Source organism: Microcaecilia unicolor, chromosome 14 (genome assembly GCF_901765095.1).
Source record: "Microcaecilia unicolor chromosome 14, aMicUni1.1, whole genome shotgun sequence".
In the NCBI taxonomy this organism is placed as follows: Eukaryota; Metazoa; Chordata; class Amphibia; order Gymnophiona; family Siphonopidae; genus Microcaecilia; species Microcaecilia unicolor.
The window spans coordinates 19,277,255-19,297,447 of record NC_044044.1 but is presented as its reverse complement, the minus strand read 5'-3'; the positions used below and the strand labels follow the sequence as shown (position 1 = coordinate 19,297,447).

Genomic DNA, 20,193 nt, shown 5'->3' with positions numbered 1-20,193 from the left:
TACAAAGTTACAGGAGAGAGAAGCTCTGGATGGGAGCCATCAATCTGACATCACCCACAAATGTGCCTGGCATTCTCTTATTTGTCTATAGAAAATAACACTGATTGCCAAGTGCCCCAGCAGTCTGAGAATATTGTTGGCCAAGGTGGATCATGTGTTGGATATGCACCAATCTATGCTCCAAGATGCTTCCCCTCTTCAATGTCCGTGAACAAAAGATTTGCATACCAAGAGGCAAGAGGTTCAGATGAGGGCTTCATTTCATCATTGATCCTCTCACCTCAAGGATGGCACTTCATATAGAACAGAGGCAACTGCAGTCTCTTTCTGACGCCATTCTTCAAAGTCAAGCAAAAATGAAGACAAAGAAAGACCATGTATACTCCAAGAAACAGGAACATCAAACTAGAGCTACCCATAGAGAAATTCAGAGGCAGAAGATGCATCTTAGAGAATGCTGTCTGTCACAACTTTGCAGAAATGGAAGGCAATGATGCACTGCTAAAGACCACTGGCAAACAGGTACATGCAGAGCCAGTGCACAGTCCAGTGATCCCCACTCACCCCGAAGCACCAGTGAAAGAGCAGTGCCTTGCCTCTCCTTCTCTGCAAAGAATAGAACACAGAGTTTGGACTTATCAGCCAGATAAACTGCAAACGACTCAAGTACAAAGCTACCTATGCATCCAACTTCTCCTATATTAGCACAGAACTATGGAACACACTTCCAAAAGATGTGAAAACAATCTACGACCATCTAAACTTCAGGAAATCACTAAAAACCTACCTGTTCAATAAGGCATACCATACCGACCCAACATAAATGCCTCAACTCTGCAGCACAGCAAAACCATAGATTGTATTGGACACTATACAACCTCCCCTATCTTTGACCCCTAATGTGCCTGTATCATACCTACCCTATCCGACCTTAACATCACATTGTATTTGTTCCCCTACCGGACTTGGCGATCGCCTTTACGGTACTTTGTAAGCCACATTGAGCCTGCAAATAGGTGGGAAAGTGTGGGGTACAAATGTAACAAATAAATATAGCAACCATAAGTCCTGGTTTGTTTCTAACTGTTCTCTCCATTGCCTTGCATGATGTGAGGTTCTGACATTCCTTCGTGCAGCTGAGCTGAGTGCACGGGCTGGTCCTTACCGAAGATTGGTGGACTTTTATTGGGACACAGGTTGTGGAAGGTCAACTCGAAGAGAACTCCCAGCTTTTCACTCACAAGACTGGTGAAGGTCTCCATGTCAGTCACGTCCACTAGCCGGTCAGAGAACACCCTGTTTTAAGACAGAAAAATAATCAAAGAGCAGCCAGTTCATCAATTTACAGTGTAGGTTATAAATTCAGGCAATAAGCGAAGAGAAGCTCATTAAACTAAATTACACTCTCTTTGGGAGGGTGTGAGTAGCCTAATGGGGTAGAATAATCAGCCAGACAGCAGGTCAGAATCCGATTCTACCACAGATATTCACTGTGGTCTTAGCATGTCACTTTGAGCCTCATCTAACACAGAACGTAGAGACATCCAGGCTGGGGGGCATGCTGACGCAGTCTCTTTTCTAAAATACCTGCAGGAGTGTATGTGCAGCAGGTGCACCTATTTTACACATAACACGTCAAGAAAATGAATGGCATGGACCCGGAAGTTCCATGTGTAAATTTCTGGCCAAAACAAGCAATGTTTTAAAACCTATGCATGTCTTTGAACTGGAATAAAACAAGATGTGGAAATCTTTCCCCATACACCTGTATTCCCTTTGTAAAACAGGGAGTACACCTTCAGGTTTTAGTCACATCCAAAACACACTCCCTTGAAATCTCCAGGTGGTGTAGATCTCTGCGAAGAGCAGCTTTCAGAAACAGAATTACATGTGTATGTGATATACATATCTACATGCCACTATTAACACATCAATACGTTTCTAAAATAATGACCTTTATTTCCAATTGCATCAAATAAGCTATCTTGGGCAGAGCATACCCTTGAATAATGAGTGGCCTAGTAGGTGACAGATGAAGACTGAAATAGTCCATTCAGTCTAACCATGATAATATAGAGTCAAGAATAACTCAAGGTGCAGAAAAGAATCGGTGAGTGTGATAAGAGAGTGCCTTGGGCAAGCCATTGAATCCTCCATTGTCTTGGGATGGCCAGGGGTGGCACTGGCAACCTCTTTTGCGGCAGCCCCCATAAGCTGTTCAGAAATAGAACGAGAGAGAGAGAGAGAGAGATAAGAGAACCGTGAAGGAAGGGAGAGATCGTTGCAAGAGAGGATCTTCAAGAACTGGCTGAATTCAAAGTCAGTGATAATAAAGACAAGATGCACCACATCCAAACAAGAGTTCAGCGGAATGAAATTAGAATAAGGGTCCTTGTAAGCAACAAGTATGATATCATTAGCATAGTAAAAGCCACCGATGCCATGATCACAATCAAGGGTAGCAACAGTTCAAGTTATTGCTATTGTAAACTGCTGTGAGTTTAACTTAATCAAGATGCATACACACCCCATTAGTCTCCCTCTTCTCCCTCTTGTTGCATCTCTCCTTTCCCTTCCCAGCCCCACAAAGCTCTCACAATTCTCGCCCTCCCCGCTCTCCCCCCCCCCCCCCCCCGTGCCTTAAAATCACTTTCAGTCTTTGCCCAGGCAACAGCATTCATAGCTGCCTGTGGCCTACACCGGGGCTTTCTCTCTGAACCGTCTCACCCCTTCTGATGCAACTTTCTGAATGGCAGGATGGTTCAAAGAGAAAGCCCCAGTGTAGTCCACAGGCAGCTTATAAATGCTGCTGTTCCTGCCCAGGTGAAGATTGGAGGGTATAGATGATATATACATATTTTAAATAAATTAATTAATAAAATAAATAAGGTGCGGGGGGAAGAAGCAATCAAATTCTGGACTGATCTATGGGACACTAAGGAAAGTGGCATTAGAGGGCAGGCTTTATTGAGGACTGCTGTTGTCTCTCTCCATGTCTTGAGAAAAGAGAAATTACCTGAAGCATTCATGGATCCAGAGGCGGCTAATGTGATGCTTAGTGTCATGGTAGTCCCGGTGAGCTCGCAACATCCCCTGGAACACCTGAGTAAGATACACCTAAAGTGAGAACAGGCACTAGAAATACATAGCCTTCACAGCCCCTCAGCCTGGCAGAGATGAATATGACAGCTGGGACTCCAGGGAAAATATAACCACCAGTGAACTCTCACTTTTAGACTAAGACATTCCTTTCAAGGGATGGGGAGTCAGCAGATGAGTACCTTGGATATGTCTCTCAGGTTGAAGAGATAATGGATCTTCGCTGGTGTAGGCAGGAACTTTTGGATGATAGCATTGTAGAGGTCAATGGTTGCCTGAGTGACAACGCCTCCAATGGGCTTTATCTCCTCTTCGAAGTCTTGAAGCTTCTGGTTGATCATTGTGCCAAAGATTCGCTTGATCTGTGATTCCTGCAAGCAAAAGGAGACAAAGTGATGGACAGAAGAAAAGATGTCAGTGCATGGATGCATGTGTTACACTTCGTTTCCCCTGAACTCAGTTGTAGACAAAGGGTAATTGGATAACTGGTGTACTGGATTAAGAGGGTAAAAAGGCACTTATTTGCAGCCTATAAATCTTTATAAAATACTAGCACAAATCCGGCAGAAATCATGGGTAAAACGAACCGCATACACTAGTGTTTTTTGCCTATTAAGTTTATTGTGAATGTTATGTTGTAGGCCACTCAGAATTGTAGATGAACTGGGATATAACATTTTCTTAAATTAATAAATAAATAAATACATAAAATAAACTTGCTTGAAGGCAGGTGTAAAATGGACAGATGTACAATTTATTTCTTAAACTTTGATTACACAGCTTAATTATAATATATGTGCCTAGAACGTAATTTGACATGTGGGGTCATTTAGTAGCAGGTGTTACATACACATATATTGGCAAATATGCATGAAAATGGGTTTCTAAAATCACTTCAATATTGTGCTAGATGCGAGGACTGCAAACCTACAGAAGCACAAGTAACCCTATCCCCACTCATGTTCAGCTGCCTCGCCCTGTGTTTACCCAAATGGAAAACATAACTGACACTTGTACAGTGCAGTCATTCATTCTCCCCTAATCCTGTAGGGCCTTAGTCTCTAGTTAAAGGGTAGTCTCTCACCAGCCTATTTGTTCCTCACCGTGGGGAAGGTCATATTGATGAGATTAAATCTACTTTGCAGGCGCCCAGAGATCATGGTCCTGCCTCCTCCTGGGGGTCCCATGGCTGCCATGAGAAACATATCCTAAGAAGAAGACAGAACGGTGAATGAAATACATCCCCCTGCTCAATATGTATACTCTCTCCTAAGAACAGAGAAGAAAAGGAATGGAAAGAGATAAAGAGAAAGGAGCAAGAGATGGGAAGAGAGAGATAGAGAGAAAATGGGAACCAAAAGAAAAAGTGAAGAAGACAAGGAGAAACGAGGAATGTAGGAAGCATGAACTGGAGTGAAAAATGAAAGGAGGAATGAGGAAGGGGCAGCAAGCAGGAGAGTAGAAAGGAAAGAAAAATGAGATGATGGTGACAAAGAGGAAAGGAAATATGGCATTAAAGGAGGAGGGGTGGGGGATGTGAGCAGAACTGATGAAGCTGACCTTTATATATTTGGCAGTCTGATTCTGTCTGTCATACCAGAACCCATAATCAATCCAGAGACGGATAAGCTCCAGAGGAGGCTGGGAACCAAAGAAGTCCTTGCCAGGCATGTTCAGGTCATCCATAAACGTGATGAGCTTCTTGCCACCCATAGGAACATACACACCCTTGGTCCTCTTTTCCACACGGCTCTCAATAATATTCTGGACGTTGCTCGATGAGGTCTAGGAAGGAAATAGGAGTGACTAGGCAGCAAGACATGTATAGCCCAGGAAGAATGGTATGAAAAAAGCACACACCGAGTGACTTTTTGAGTATTCATTGCATGTAGTGATTGCATCTTTGTTAGGCACTTGTCAGACATTTTTCATCTTTTTACTGTACTAGATATGTATATGACCACCATAACATTTCAATAAGTCAGAGACAACCAGAGCCATAGCTACAAATGTGCCCTGTGCAGCTCGTCCACCTCCTTTGCCCCCCCAAACCCCATCCTCCAGAGTATCCTCCCTCCTCCTGCAAGTCCCCCAAGGAATAATCCCCCCCCCCCCAAGTGCACCCATCTCCATTCTTGAGGACCCCTGGGCCTACCTGACGGATGCTCTAGTAGTCTAGGATAGGGTGGGCAGTAGCGATCTCCAGTTGCTGCTGTCTGTGTGACCTCTGGGTTCAAAATGGCATCTACTTCCTGCCCTACCCTAAACCAGCGGCTCTCAGACCTGTCCTGGGGGACCTCTAGCCAGTCAGGTTTTTAAGATATCCACAATGAATTATTATTATTTGTTACATTTGTATCCCGTATTTTCCCACCTTTTTGCTGGCTCAATGTGGCTTGCATAGTACTGTAAACGGCGTTAGCAGATTCTGGTATGAACAAATACAGGTTTGAACAATACAAGGTGAAATTGTGGTAGAATGGGTTGCATGTATAGTAAATACAATTGGGGGAAGAGGAAGAGTTGGGGTATGTCCATTATGATCTTTGGTTAAGTTGTGTCGCAGGTATCCAGGTTTTTTATGTTGGGTTGGTGGGGTATGCTTTTCTGAACAGGTCTGTCTTTAGTAGTTTCCGGAAATTTAGGTGATCGAATGTAGATTTTACTACTTTTGGTAGTGCGTTCCATAGTTGTGCGCTTAAGTAGGAAAAGCTAGATGAATAAGTGGATTTGTATTTGAGGTTTAGGTATGATAGTGCTGATTTTATGGTGTTTCTGGTTGGCAGGTCGATGAGGTCTGTCATGTACCCCAGTGCTTCGCCATAGATGATTTTGTGAACTGTCGTGCAGATTTTGAAAGCGATACATTCCTTAATTGGAAGCCAGTGCAATTTTTCTCGGAGTGGTTTGGCGCTGTCAAAACGTGTTTTTCCAAATATAAGCCTAGCTGCTGTGTTTTGGGAGGTCTGAAGAGTCTTTATAATTTGTTCTTTACATCCCGCATAGATTCCATTACAGTAGTCTGCGTGACTTAGTACCATTGACTGTATCAGGTTGCAAAATATTTCCCTCGGGAAGAATGGTCTTACGCGTTTGAGTTTCCACATTGAGAGAAACATTTTCTTTATGGTGGATTTAACTTGGGTCTCTAGTGAGAGGTTTCGGTCGATTGTTACTCCAAGAATTTTCAGGCTGTCTGATATAGGGAGGTGTATTCTGGGGTGTTAATGTGCACAATATGCACAAGAGAGATTTAGGTGCCAACTACCTTTATTATAAGTAAATCTCTCTCATGAATATTCATCAGGGATATCCTGAAAACTCAGTTAGCTGGTGGTGTCCCAGGACAGGTTTGAGAACTATTGGTCTAGTCCACCAGGGCATCACTCAGTTTTTTCTGTGCACTGTTCCTGCTGTATTTCCCGGTGCTGTTCCCTACAGTGCCAGAGTTCTGTCATCGGCCCACCATTTATTTATCCCAATAACTCTGTCCTACCCATGTATCTCAACTGCACTTGTTCACTCGGCTGTTTATTCAGAAGTTTCATTATATTAAATGGACACTGTAACCATCGTATCTATGTTATTTGAATGTTCCATTAAGGTGTCTCATTTGTATTGTGATAACATCATGAATATCATTTCTACGTTCTATAAATGCTCTTCTGTCTTGTCTATTATGATATATTATGGGCTAAATTCTAGTGCCACTCAAAGTTGGGTGCCGTTTATAGAATAGCGCTTAGTGCCAGGATCTGTGGTCAGAGGATTTACACCAAGTGAAACGTGGTGTAAATCCTTCCATATAAATTAGGCACAGATCAGACTTATTCTATAACACTGTGCAAAAATTCCAGGAATGCCCCTGATCAACCCATGCCCCTCCCATGGGCACACCCACTTTTTAAATTCTGTGCGTAAAAAGTTACAAATGCATCTTTGTAGAATGGTGACTAAGATGAGCGCGTGTCATTTTTAATTATTGCCAATTAGCATTCATAATTGACTGTTAGTACCCAATTACTGGCACTAATTGTCTCATTATGCAATTAAATTACACACAGAAATTGGGTGTACTCCCAAATTTCCACGCACAATTGTTAGCACCATACTATATAGAATTAGGGGGTATATTTGTTCTGCTGACATTTATCATATTTCTGTTGTATAAATGTTCTAATAATGCTGTTTTAATATGTATATTTCTGATATTGTATCATGTCATTCCTATCACCAAATTTATCTCATTGATTATAACTTATGCTTACAGTCTTTCATTTTACAATTGTTACACTTTTGACATAATTGTACATTGTTTATGTCAAGCTATACACTTCCTTGGGTAAATCTCTTCAAAAAGGTGTCTAAATAAATCCCAGTAAATAAATGTTCATGGGACCTTTCTTTAATCTGGTAACAAATGATGTACTAAATTCGGCACTCCATTTACTAGCTCATAATAAGTTGCTATTGAGCTCAAATGAATACTGTGTTGATCTTCAGACCTGAGTCAGACAAACAAATATTCCAAGATTATTTCTGCTGGACATGTGAACAGGTATGGCTTGGTTCGAGAACATCATATAAAGAACTTACTACTTCTTAACTTTCACACCAAGCTAGGACTAGATTTTACTCAGCAGGCATGTTTCTCGGTGATGGCCCCTGCTCTTTAGGGAACTCCCTACCACTAGCATTACACATGGAAAGTTCGCATTATTGACTTAAAACCAGAGTAAAAACATGGATATTTGAGTACTCCTTTTCAAATCATTGATTTTGACATAACTGGGCTTGCAGCTTGCTTTACTTATCCTTCTGTTTTCTCCGTTTCTCGACACTGTTGCAGTGTTTTTAAAGTCAATATATTTTATTGTCATAGAAAGATTCAACCATACAATTCCAAACAATATGAATAGCCTGAACACAACCGCTATGTAAGAGCAACAGAACAGTAACAAACAATTTCAGTAAACACCCCCCCACCACCACCACCAAAGATGATGTCACAACACCACAAGCTAAATCCCCCATCCCTCTCACCCCCAGATCCCTTGTCCCCTGTAACAAATCCTCCACACAGCCCCACTCCACAAAACCAGGAAAAAGAAACCAGCCAAAATCAACTCCTCGGACTATAGGTCCAGGGTATTCAAAAAAGCTGAGTGAACCCAAATGGAAAGAATGAGTAAATAAGGAGTTCAAATTTAACAAAGAGCTTCCGGGCCTTCACATCATGATCCTCTACAGAGAGGGGTTCTATGCTGAGGAATTCATGCATTTGATTTTTCCACTGTGTCACAGTTGAAGGAGCATCATGGATCCATTATAGCAAAATACAACGCTTCGCTATGAGGGCAGCCTTGCACAGGAAAAGGCAAATGTTTGCGTGCCCTCTATAATGCCAGTGATGTCATCCAAATAACACATCTGCGGCACTACCGTCCAACTTTAATGGTACATACTGTCAAAATAAGCCCAAACAGCAGTTTAAAATTAATGAATAGAAGGGTAATCCCAAACACAATGGCGGTATGAGGCATCCAGATGTCCACACTTGATACAAGCCCCCAACGATGGAAAACCAACTATTAACAAACGTATCCAAAAAATGTTCCTTGAAAATTATCTTTTCATATTTTTTGTGGACCATCAGAAAAAGCAGGTGAAACCCTTATCCTGATCGGTCCTGTTTTTTAATATTATAAAAGATTCAACTTTTCAATAGTTCATATTCAAATATTTCTGTTGAATGTTCTATTAATTCTCAACAAACTTTTCATATATATCATTAATTGTTCTTCTTATATATAATATTGAAGTAGACAGATACATTAGGCTAGAGCATACGCTTCAAGATCCTTATTCTACCTCTACTTGTGCAGATTGGAATTCAAAGAATTTGCTTTCATGTCATAGATCCGACATAGCGTTATGTTTCGCTATGTTAGAATAGGTGCTTCAGAGAATTCCTTCAAAATTCGGCTCTACTATCGTCAATGATCTTGCCTATTAAAAAGCCTATAGGACCTACCCAGCTCAACTGAGTGCTTATCAACTGGACTTGGGACTTTGAGGAGTACACTCTTGAGTTTAAAGGACAGCCCCCGTCTAGCAGATAGTATTCAGTTCCTGTTACTTATGTATATCCATCCTTCACAAGCTAAAAAGATGGGTTTCCTTACATAGATTTTTGTGACCACATACTGATTTTCATCAGGAATAAATAGTTTTCGTATACAGTGCACAGTCAATACACTAATTGATAACGGTTCTGATAAATCTTTGGAGTAGAATTTGGTCTGATGGTCTTTTGAAAGGCTACATATTTATACACAAGAAGCCTCTTTTGCTATTTCTCTGGAAGAGCTATTTCCATTCAGTGGCTTATGAAGTATCAAGTGAGTTTTCCCTTGACTTTGCTTTGGGAATAAATGCGGGACTGCTATAATTTGGTTTATTGACTGTGCATTACTCTTATAGAACTGTTTTACCCCTGATAAAGACATTTCAAAACATAGCCATACTGGGTACTTGATTTATGACGCAACAAAGACCTTTTTGCTTCATTGCTTCCCAGACTTATATGCAGACTGGATGGATAATCTCTCCTTAATATGTTCTTTATCACTACCAGAAATAACACACAAAGCAAAAATAAAAATAAAAAAGGGGTGGGGTGGGGGTTTCTCTACAGGATGGGCTCTCAGTCAGACTTTGCTAGCGTTACAGGTGCCTGAGTTGCAATATTTTCTAAAAGCCACAGGCCATCTCTGAAATAATGGCTCTGTCACAGGCATTTCTAACATCATAGCCCTTTGGTCACCCCAACTACTCTAAAAATCAAGGCATGTAAAAAATTGGACTTCAAACTGGCAGGAAAGCTTTCTCTGATTTTAAGTTCTTGTCTCAGCATGTAAGCTATCCTCTCTTACCTGGGCTGACATGTTGACAGTCAGTATTGACCACTTGGTGGGATTCAAGGACTGCACCACACTCTGAGCAAGTGAGGTCTTCCCAGTGCCTACTGGCCCCACCAGTAACACAGGGCAGTGATTGGACACCAAGGTGCTCACTATGAAGTTGTAGCGCATCGTATCTACTGTTGGAACTATGATCTTGTAGAATGGAGCTCTGTAAGGAGAAGAATATCAAAAAGAGACATTCTCAATTGGCAACCCAGTGTAGATGTAGGAAAGAAACAATTATCAACATTCCTTAAAACAGCATTTTCAGTCTATTTCGGTATGATAATTCAATTAGCACACTCACTTGGGTGGGTACTGCCATGCTTTGGGAAGTTTGTCTTCAAAGGGCGCCCAGTTCTTGGCTTTTGGGTCAACGTAATACTCATACACAGTGTCCTAAAGGAGAAGGGGGAAAGACATAGCAGTACAGATACTGGGGTTATAAGGGTATTGACGTTCGTAAGAATAATGATAATACCTGCAAGATACTTGTGGCAACCTCAGCACTCTCCCCTCCTTCATTCCAACACCTGTGCTGCTGTGCCCACAGAACTGCCACTTCCAGCCCATATGGCATTGATCCAGCTGTCTTTAAGTTTCACAAACCCACAAGGTCTGGAGAATACAGCAGCAGTAGTGGGAGGAAGTGGACCGAGGCACTGATGAATTGAGAGGGAGCTGAATGCTGAGGCTGCTGCCAGTGTTTGGTGGAGGTTCCCCATCCTGGCTCACTGCAGGGGCAACTTCTTGGCAGGCTATGTACATGTATGCTATTGCTTGCTATAAGACAGACATCAGTTCCTGGTAAGCATATTGGAGACAATATTCAGACCATGGGAGTTAGACCGGGTAACTCCTGCAGTTGGCTCTGAGCCCACATATTAAATACTGGGCCATTCCAGTGACCAACTTTGAATATCTGGTTTATTTTTAGCTGGTTTAAAGATAACTGGCAAAGTTGATATTCAGACTTATCTGGTTATCTTTTAACCGGCTAAATCAGCTTTAAAAATCGATGGATAGCTGGTTATATTGGGTGATATAACCGGTTATCCCCCAATGAATGTCGGCGGATAGCCGGTTAAGCACTACTTAACTGGTCAGCAGCTGTTCTGGCCAGTTAAATAGCGCATGGGATACAGTTCTTCTGCATTCATTAAGTTACATTAGAGATATCTGTAGGTGTTGGTCACTTTAAAAGCTATTTAACCAGCCAGAAATAAATCCTGGCTAGTTAAATCACTTGTTCAGGGCTATCCACTGATATCCAGTGGCATTTAACTGGTTAGTGCCACTGAATATCACCGCAGACCACTAAAGTGAAAGCTAGCTATTTTGTGGGCAGTCTGGGGACAGAGTATTTTAATAAACATAAACTTATGCATTTAAGTGCTGATATTCAGCACTTAACTGCTTAAGCAGATGAATCAGATTGCATAAACTCAGTTCTATCCCTATATGTCCTGATCTTCCCAGGTACTTTCTAGGAAGTAAACAAATGTTTAGTTAGTGTTATAATTGATCCATATTTCAGTTACCTGTTATTGTTTGCTGATTGCACATTTTTTGTTCATTGTTCAATATATTTTTACGACAATAGACAATTGTTTATTGCCTCTGCCTGTCTGGACTGATAAAGAAACCTGGTGGTTTGTGTGTTGGGTCTATGAGTGCTTTCTTGGAACTGTAGGACCACTGGGAATGTGGCCCAAGTAACCTAGAAATCACTGGGGATAATTTGAGAGTGGGAGACTCGCCCAGAGGTGGTTGTGACCGTTGGTGGAAGGAGCGTGCTAGTGTAGAGCACAAGCAGCAGGTGCAGGCGGACCTGAGCTGTGCTGGGGTTAGACCCTCCAGGTGGCCGCAGGGTAACCCCAGGCGGGTGGCTAGGCGCTTCGTGACAAAGGCCCCCAGACTAAAATAACTACAGCATCTCCAAATAATTCAAAACACTGCAATACAACTAATTCACAGCATAAGGAAATATGATCATATCACTCCCTATCTGAAAGGTGCACACTGGTTACCACTCTCCCACCATATAACCTACAAACTTCTCCTACTGGTTTTCAAAAAACTTTGACTTCCAATGAACCACCTTACCTTTCATGTCCTCTTATCTCATATAATCCTGCCAAATCTCTTAGATCTTCCTCCCAGAATCAACTTACGGTTCCCAGCTACTGTATGATTTTCTACAAACATATCAGACACTGAATCTTTTCAGTCCAAGACCCTTCCAAGTTCCCTCCAGACTTCACCAACCACTTTTAAAGCTGATCTTAAAACATTCCTTTTTACCGATGATTTTGGTTAATGCCCTCTTTTCGTATTGGCATCTCCCCCAGTTGAGTCCTGATTCTTGCAGAGCACCCCCTCCTCCTTGTGTTTTTTTTTTTGTTGTTGTTGTTACATTTGTACCCCGCACTTTCCCACTCATGGCAGGCTCAATGCGGCTTACATGGGGCAATGGAGGGTTAAGTGACTTGCCCAGAGTCACAAGGAGCTGCCTGTGCCTGAAGTGGGAATCAAACTCAGTTCCTCAGTTCTCCAGGACTAAAGTCCACCACCCTAACAACTAGGCCACCCTTCCCACCCTCTTTCCTATCATGAATATTGTAGTTCACCCTCTAATTTCCCCATGTCATACTTTCTTTATCACTCTTATTGTAATCTTAGATTGTAAGCTGCTCCGAAGGCTCCTGGAAGGCAGGGCAGGAAATGAATAATAAACTTGGAAACTTGAAATATAAGACTGAAGGGGGAGAGGGAAGCAGTGCTTACCATGGGAGTCCTTACACATGCTCAGATAGCCTAAGACGTGCCTGAGCTATGGGAGAAACTCTGGAAAGATGCCATCAGAACGACATCACTCATAAGTGTAAAAAAAAAATCCTAAGGAAACTAGTTCTTAATTTTAGTGCTAATCAGTATTAGAATGTTGTTTTTCATCATTATGTTATGCTTATTTCTTTTAAAATTGGGTTCATTTTATTAGGTTTTACGCTCAACATGTTGTAACAGTATACTTTATATCTATACTATTATTTTTGCATGGACAATTCTTTCTTTTATTTATATGGTTGATTTGCATGATATTTATTTGTTATTTATTTTAATGTTTGTATAGAGGATTGGATTCCTGATCCAGGCAGTAGTACCAAAACATGGTCCATGTTGAGTTGTATCTCGTTTTGCAGCCTACTTGTGTTGAATTTTGAATAAATGTAATGGACCGTTAAAAACTGGTTTCCTTGGGACTTTTTTTGCTCTTCACTTATTTGACTGTTGTGTGCTCTACATCTGTGAGGAACATCTTCTCCTTTTTCACTATCACTTATAGGTGTGCCTGCCATTTTTCTGCTTGTCCACGGAGAAACTCTGCATCCAGAACAGTTAGGGAGATCTCTCAGTTCTGAATGGGGGATATGCTGAGGAGTAAACTGATGATGAGTTGAAAGCCACACCTTGCTAGGGAAAGTTCCCTCCAGTTCTCTTAGAAGGTTGTCCATGTGTTTCCGGCTGTTCTCATCCACAGCTGCGCACAATGACCAGATCAGGCAGAAAATGAACCAGAGCTCAGTCATACGGGTGTAATGGTCACTGTCTAATGGGTTGACCTTTGAAGAAAAAATTAAAAAATCAGAGCATGTGAGAGTCCAGCTACAACATGACCTTCAGGAGAGAGAAAGAACAATATAGCATCCAAGAAAGGGAAAGAGTTCAGCCACAATGTAGTCTGCAGGAGACAAAGCAACCAGAATTTCCTGATAGTAAGCGACAGAGAGAGAGAGAGAGAGAGAGAGAGAGAGAGAGAGAGAGAGAGAGAGAAAGAAAGAAAGAAAGAAAGAAAGAAAGAAAGAAAGAAAGAAAGAAAGAAAGAAAGAAAGAAAGAAAGAAAGAAAGAAAGCCCAGCTATGGCAGCAGTTACAGAAAAAAATATAACATGACAGAGCAAGCCCAGCTATGAAAGCACAACGTGGAAAGGAAAAGAGTTCAACTACATCATGGCTCAATGCAGAAGAAACAGAAGCCAGAGTCAAGATTGGAACCCAGTCTCCAGCTAAGCAGTACAGAGTGTATTAACCTCTTATATTCAAAGCAATTTAACTGGCCAGAAATGGCTCCTGGCTAGTTAAATCGCCTGTTTGGCGCTAACTGCTAATTTTCTTTGGCACTTAACCGGTTAACACTGCTGAAAATAGCTGATTAGCGCTGAACTGAAAACTGGCTATTTTGAAGACTTTCTGGGGGAGGAGTCGGCACTTGGTCAGTTAAGTGCTAAGACTCAGCACTCAACCGGCCAGGTTAACCATATAAATAGGACCACAAAGAAGTCAGTTCTATTTTTATGTAGTAACCCACAGTCAGTTAAGTGCTGAATATCTCACTTAACTGACTATGTGTTGGCTGGCTCCAAAAACTCATAAATTCAATACCAATGCCCGGACATGGCCCAGCATTGAATTTCCAGATTTAATGCTGGCAGCGGTCGGCAAAACGCTCATCACCATCCTCTGAATATCAGGCCCTAAGTATTTGCTGCTGCTTTTGTGTTTGAAATTGCCTCAACCAGGTTTGAGATACATCTTACCCCATTCTCTGGTGTTGCCAGGGATGCATATAGATTGCACAGGGATCTGATCCCATTGTACTCTGCAATAGGAACCAGCTCCTTGCAATGGTTCTTCTTGAAGTTCAGAATTCTAGGGATGAATTTATCAAACATACGCTGGAGAATCTCCACCTCTCCCTGCAAGAGAGTCATAGAAGGAGACAGAGCTAGTAAGAGACAAAATCAGATATGGAACACCACAGAGTAGGGGAAGGAAAGAGAGACAGAGGTGGGGAGCAGGAAGATAGTCAAACAGATAAGAGACCAAGAACCAGACAGAAAAAGAAAAAGAGACTGAAATCACAGGCAGAGCAAAGCCTCCTTTCCTCTCTGTGATGATGCAGTAAGCACTGTGTTAGATGTGCTTAGTCTCAGTGCATGGCATTCTAATCTGCAGGCTAAAAATGTTTACTCCTGATGCAGCAAAACAAATGGCATGCAAATTACCGCAACAGGAACACAAAAAGATCAGCATGCACATCCTTGAACCTCCACTACCCCAGTTGCAGAGGACTTAAATATAAATCAATATATGCATCTAGCTTTTCCTACATCAGCACGCAACTGTGGAATGCACTGCCAAAGGCCTTAAAAACTATGCACAACCTAACAGCCTTCCGGAAATGACTAAAGATCTACCTGTTTAAAAAGCTATACCATAATGAGCCATCATAACTGACCTAACTTCAAAACTCTACCACAACCAGATAAAATCGATTTCTACACACTTGACTGCTTCAATCAACTCTCACCAATGAACTTTAACACATCACCCCCCTACCTCTTATGCTTGAATTGATTTGTCTATCCAATGTTCTTTACAACCTACTTCAACATTTAATGTTAAACTGTTTTTGTATTTCTCATGCCGGAAATGGTTATCATCATTACGGCACAATGTAAGCCACATTGAGCCTGCAAAAAGGTGGGAAATGTGGGATACAAATGTAACAAATAAATAAATAAACAAACATTAAAAAGTGTATGCTGTCAGAAAAAAACAGCACACACAGCTGCGGTAATATGCAACCATTTGCTACATTGTGAATAATATATTTCCCTTTCTGTCAGTGCATGAACACGGACAGGGAGGGAACGATATATACATACCTGTCTCAATAGGCCAGATTCCCCAAAACCCGTCCCCTATATCCTTTATACAAAAAACCCTGATGGCCCAAGTGGAAACCCTGCAAGGGAAAAGGAGGGGTAGGATGCCACAGGACCAAGGCACACCCCCACACTGAACTTCATTATCAGTGTTGCTGCTATACTGGGCAGAGCAGATTGCTGATGTAGACAGCGGTGGAACAAAGCAAGATCAGGTTGGAGGCAATGGGGCAGAGGGAGAAGAAGAGGGCCTTCCCCCTTACAGCATCCTGCTGCCTTTGGGTGCCTGCAGTGGAAATCCAGTCCTGCCTCCAGTCTCTGAACACATAAAATACATGCTAATTTCTGTGTTCTGATTGGTTCATTGACGTAAGGCCACATGCTCTTTAGGTTAATCCCTGTCATCGTGGCTTATGTCCACTGCTCTGTAGTCAGAATACCTTTGAACGATGTTCCAACCATGACTGGACTATGGGCTTCCAGCCCAGGCTACTGTAGTCCATGTAAACCATTCCACAACGGGACACAGTGGCAGGAGAAGCAACTGCAAGATCCTCAACCTCAAAGAGTAAAGACACCTAAGGGGAAGAAATAAAGGTTCGAGGATATCACATGGCAACACATTTACATGGTAAAACAGAAGTGATGGTTATAGGTGGGACTCCTCTGCTTGATATACCAGCACACATAACAGGTGATAAATGTGAAGGGGCATTTTCAATAGTGTGTCTAAGTTGGACTTTGCACATTTTGCGCTATATGTATGAAATCTGAAAAGGAAATAAACCCATTTTTGAAACAAGAAAAATGTCTTTTTTTCAAAAATACTGTTTTGTGCATTTATCTTTTTAGACTATTAAAAAAAAAAACGCACAAGTTAAAAATGCACAAAATCAAGCCACTGGGATGTAGGAGGGGCCAGCATTTTTAGCAGACTGTTCCGCAGACATTCCAGGAGAGCAACCGGGCATCCTAGGGGACACATCATATAAATGCTCCCAGGTACACATCTCATCGCTGCTCCCTTATCTTGTCTGCTGAGCCCTCAAAAACCCACCCAAAACCCACTACCCCCAGCTGTACACCACTACAACAGCCCTTATGGGTGAAGGGGGCACCTATATGTGGGTACAGTGGGTTTCTGGTGAGTTTTGAACGGCTCACAGTTTCCACCACAAGTGTAACAGGTAGGAGGAGGTATGGGCCTGGGTCCACCTGTCTACAGTGCATTGCTCTCACCATTACACTACTCTGGGGACCTACATGATGCTCTAATAGACCTGACTATAGCATCTGAGGCTGTCATAGAGGCTGGTGAGTACTATTTTTATTTAGTTTTTTCTTTTTTGGGGGTGGGGGGTGGGGAGGGTCAATGACCATAGGGGGAGTAAGGGGGGCATCCCTGAATCCCTCCAGTGGTCATCTGATCATTTAGGGCACCTTTCTGTGCATCATTCATTGTAAAAACAGGTCTAGACCAAAACGTTGAAGTTTTCCACCTAGATGTTTTGGTTTTGTTCCATTATGGCTTAGACACACCCTAATCCTACCTTTGAAATGCCCCCGACATGCCCCCTTGTGATTTGGACACACTGCAGATGAAATGCATAGATAGATGTCTGCAAAACAGGTTCTGAAAATACCAATTTGAACATTTTGAGAAGAAATCCGTCCAAATTGTGCTTTATGACACTTTTTGGATGTTTCTCTTTTGAAAATGAGCTCCATAGTGTATCAAGTCTGGTGTGGTTGTAAAATCCTCTTTAAGTTATGTCTATTGAATAAAGTTGAAGCCTATGATTCCAATAGAGGATTTCAGGACAGTACTTCAGTGCATTGTTCTATCTAAATTAGATTATTCAAACGTGCTATACTTGGGCCTTCCGACCTCTAGCATTAAATCTCTGCAAATTGTTCAAAATGAAGCTGCCTGTCTTGTCACAGGGATTTCTCGTTTCAAACATATTACTCCAATTTGAAGTGCTCTCAGTAGAGAAGAGGATTGTTTTCAAAATTTTACTTTTGCTACATGAAGCCTTGAGCCAAAATGTACCATACTAATTGACGTCTATTTTGAAAGTGTATAAACCAGGCAGATTTTTGCATTCTGAGAAAAATCCATTTTTGAAGAGACCAATGTACGTTTTCTACTGCTGGTCCAAGAGAATGGAACTGTATTCTACTACAGCTTAGGCTGATGACCGACACTGCTATGTTTGCGAATAAGGAAGCTTTTAGCTGTTTTCTAATTACTTTTGGAGACTAAGTAATTTCATTAATATTTTAATGGGAATTCTAAAGTGTGATGTATCAGAGGATGGGAAAAGTGAGCTTTTTATGTTATCTAGCCAGAATTTTATTCATTCTATTTCTGTTGTATGTTTATTTCTATTTAATTTTATATTAATTTTTAGTTTTTATTATGTTATGTTTAACTATAATTGTTATTTGGCATTTCAATTTTTATAGCTTGGTTAGATATACAGTATCTACAGTTTTATGAATGTTTTTGTACCCACCTTGAGAAAAGCAGAAAATAAACAGACCATAAACAATCCATATGGTGGCCAATATTAAAAGTGATTTAAGTGGGCAGGAGCCTCTGCTGCCCGCTTAAATCACTTATCCCCGCCTACATGGTAATATTCTGCGGCACTTAACCGGACAGTGCTGCTGAATATCACCACAGAATATCCAACCAAAAAGTGGGCTAGTCAGGGACAGTACAAGGAGCAGCACTGGGGAGGAGCCAGCGGTTATGCGGGTGCTGGCAATTTTCAGTGTCAGCACCAACGTAGCTAAGTGGGTAAATTCCAAGTCTCCCCTGATCTCCCTCCTAGTCCCCCAATAGCTCATCCTACATCCTACCCCTCCCACCCAGCCTGTGAGAATCAACAGCTTTCTCTCCCCCCCCTCTGAACCGTTCCCCCACCCCCAGTGGAAAATGGCTGCCATGACCTCTCGCAGCAGCTTCATGGTACTACACAAGTACCACAATCTGCCACAACAGGTCACAGAAGCCATATTCCACCAGCAGCCGTAAGGGGCAGGAGATTTCGCTCTTGCCCCTAACACCTCTACTAGGACCACCCCTACTAGGACCTCCCCTATTAGGTCCACTGGGGGGGCAGGCTGGGGAAAGGGGGCTATTTGGGAAATCAGGAGGGAGATCATAGAAACATAGAAACATGACGGCAGATAAAGGCCATATGACCCATCCAGTCTGCCCATCCTCTGTAACCCCTAATTCTTCCTGTTCCTAAGCGATCCCACATGCTTATCCCATGCCTTCTTAAATTCTGGAACAGTCCTCGACTCCACCACCTCCACCGGGAGGCCATTCCACGCCTCCACCACCCTTTCTGTGAAATAATACTTCCTTAGGTTACTCCTAAGCCTGTTCCCTCTTAACTTTGTCGTATGCCCCCTCATTCCAGAGCTCTCCTTCATTTGGAAAAGGCTCTCTTCCTGTACATAAATGCCCTTGAGATATTGAAATGTTTCTATCATGTCTCCTCTCTCCCTCCTCTCTTCCAGCGTATACATGTTGAGGTTCATAAGCCTGTCCCTATAATTTTTGCATTCAAGACCGCTTACTAATTTCATAGCCTCCCTCTGGACCGGCTCCATCCTGTTTATATCTTTCCGTAGGTGCGGTCTCCAGAACTGCACGCAGTACTCCAAATGGGGCCTCACTAGAGACTTATACAATGGCACTATCACCTCCTTTTTCCTGCTGTTCATGCCTCTCTTTATGCACCCAAGCATCCTTCCGGCTTTGACCGTCGCCATTTCTACCTGTTTGGAAGCTTTAAGGTCATCAGACACAATCAGATCGAGGGGACTTGGAATTGAAAACCCAGTTATGCCGGTCCCAGCCGATATTCAGCCGGGGTCCACATAACAGTCTTATGTGAGTCCCTTACTCAAGGTCTCACCTGTGCTAATAAAGAGATCTACTCCACATTAGAGGGGGACTGGAAATCCACTCATGTTAATGAGGGTCTCACCTACACTGACATGAAGATCTGTTCCTCAGTAACAAGAGACCCATCTCACCTGCTCTGGCATGGAGATTCTCTCTCCATTAATGAGAGTCAGCACTTTGTTGTCATCCATTACAGAATTCATGCTTTCAATCCACAGTGTATCCACAGGTCCATCAAACAGGATCCACTTCTCATCCATCTTTTCATCTGAGAGCCAGGAAAGACAGAAGCTGTCATGTAATGCTTCTGCGTCACTCCCTTACACATAACTAAGAGCTGAGCCCTTGGCTACCTGAAGGTATCATCAAGCACTATGGATGCCTTGCCCACACCTGCACAAGTGGTCTTATTTTGAAGGAAGGTGTAAGGTTGAATGTTTGCACAGGGCACCCATGGCTCTAGTGGGAATAGT

General features: G+C 42.2%; 1 protein-coding gene across 1 annotated transcript in view; it reads right to left on the bottom strand.

Moving 5' to 3' along the window:
• The window catches only part of DNAH2 (dynein axonemal heavy chain 2), a 218,871-nt gene that overhangs the window by 87,927 nt on the left and 110,751 nt on the right, over nt 1–20,193 (bottom strand). The window contains exons 43-53 of the mRNA XM_030186429.1: nt 19,852–19,988; nt 16,233–16,370; nt 14,662–14,820; nt 13,535–13,687; nt 10,372–10,463; nt 10,035–10,233; nt 4,660–4,884; nt 4,203–4,307; nt 3,282–3,470; nt 3,017–3,102; nt 1,166–1,296 (exon numbers count right to left, since the gene is read on the bottom strand). Coding sequence (XP_030042289.1) covers nt 1,166–1,296; nt 3,017–3,102; nt 3,282–3,470; nt 4,203–4,307; nt 4,660–4,884; nt 10,035–10,233; nt 10,372–10,463; nt 13,535–13,687; nt 14,662–14,820; nt 16,233–16,370; nt 19,852–19,988 — 1,614 coding nt within the window. The remainder of the gene's footprint in view (nt 1–1,165; nt 1,297–3,016; nt 3,103–3,281; nt 3,471–4,202; nt 4,308–4,659; nt 4,885–10,034; nt 10,234–10,371; nt 10,464–13,534; nt 13,688–14,661; nt 14,821–16,232; nt 16,371–19,851; nt 19,989–20,193) is intronic.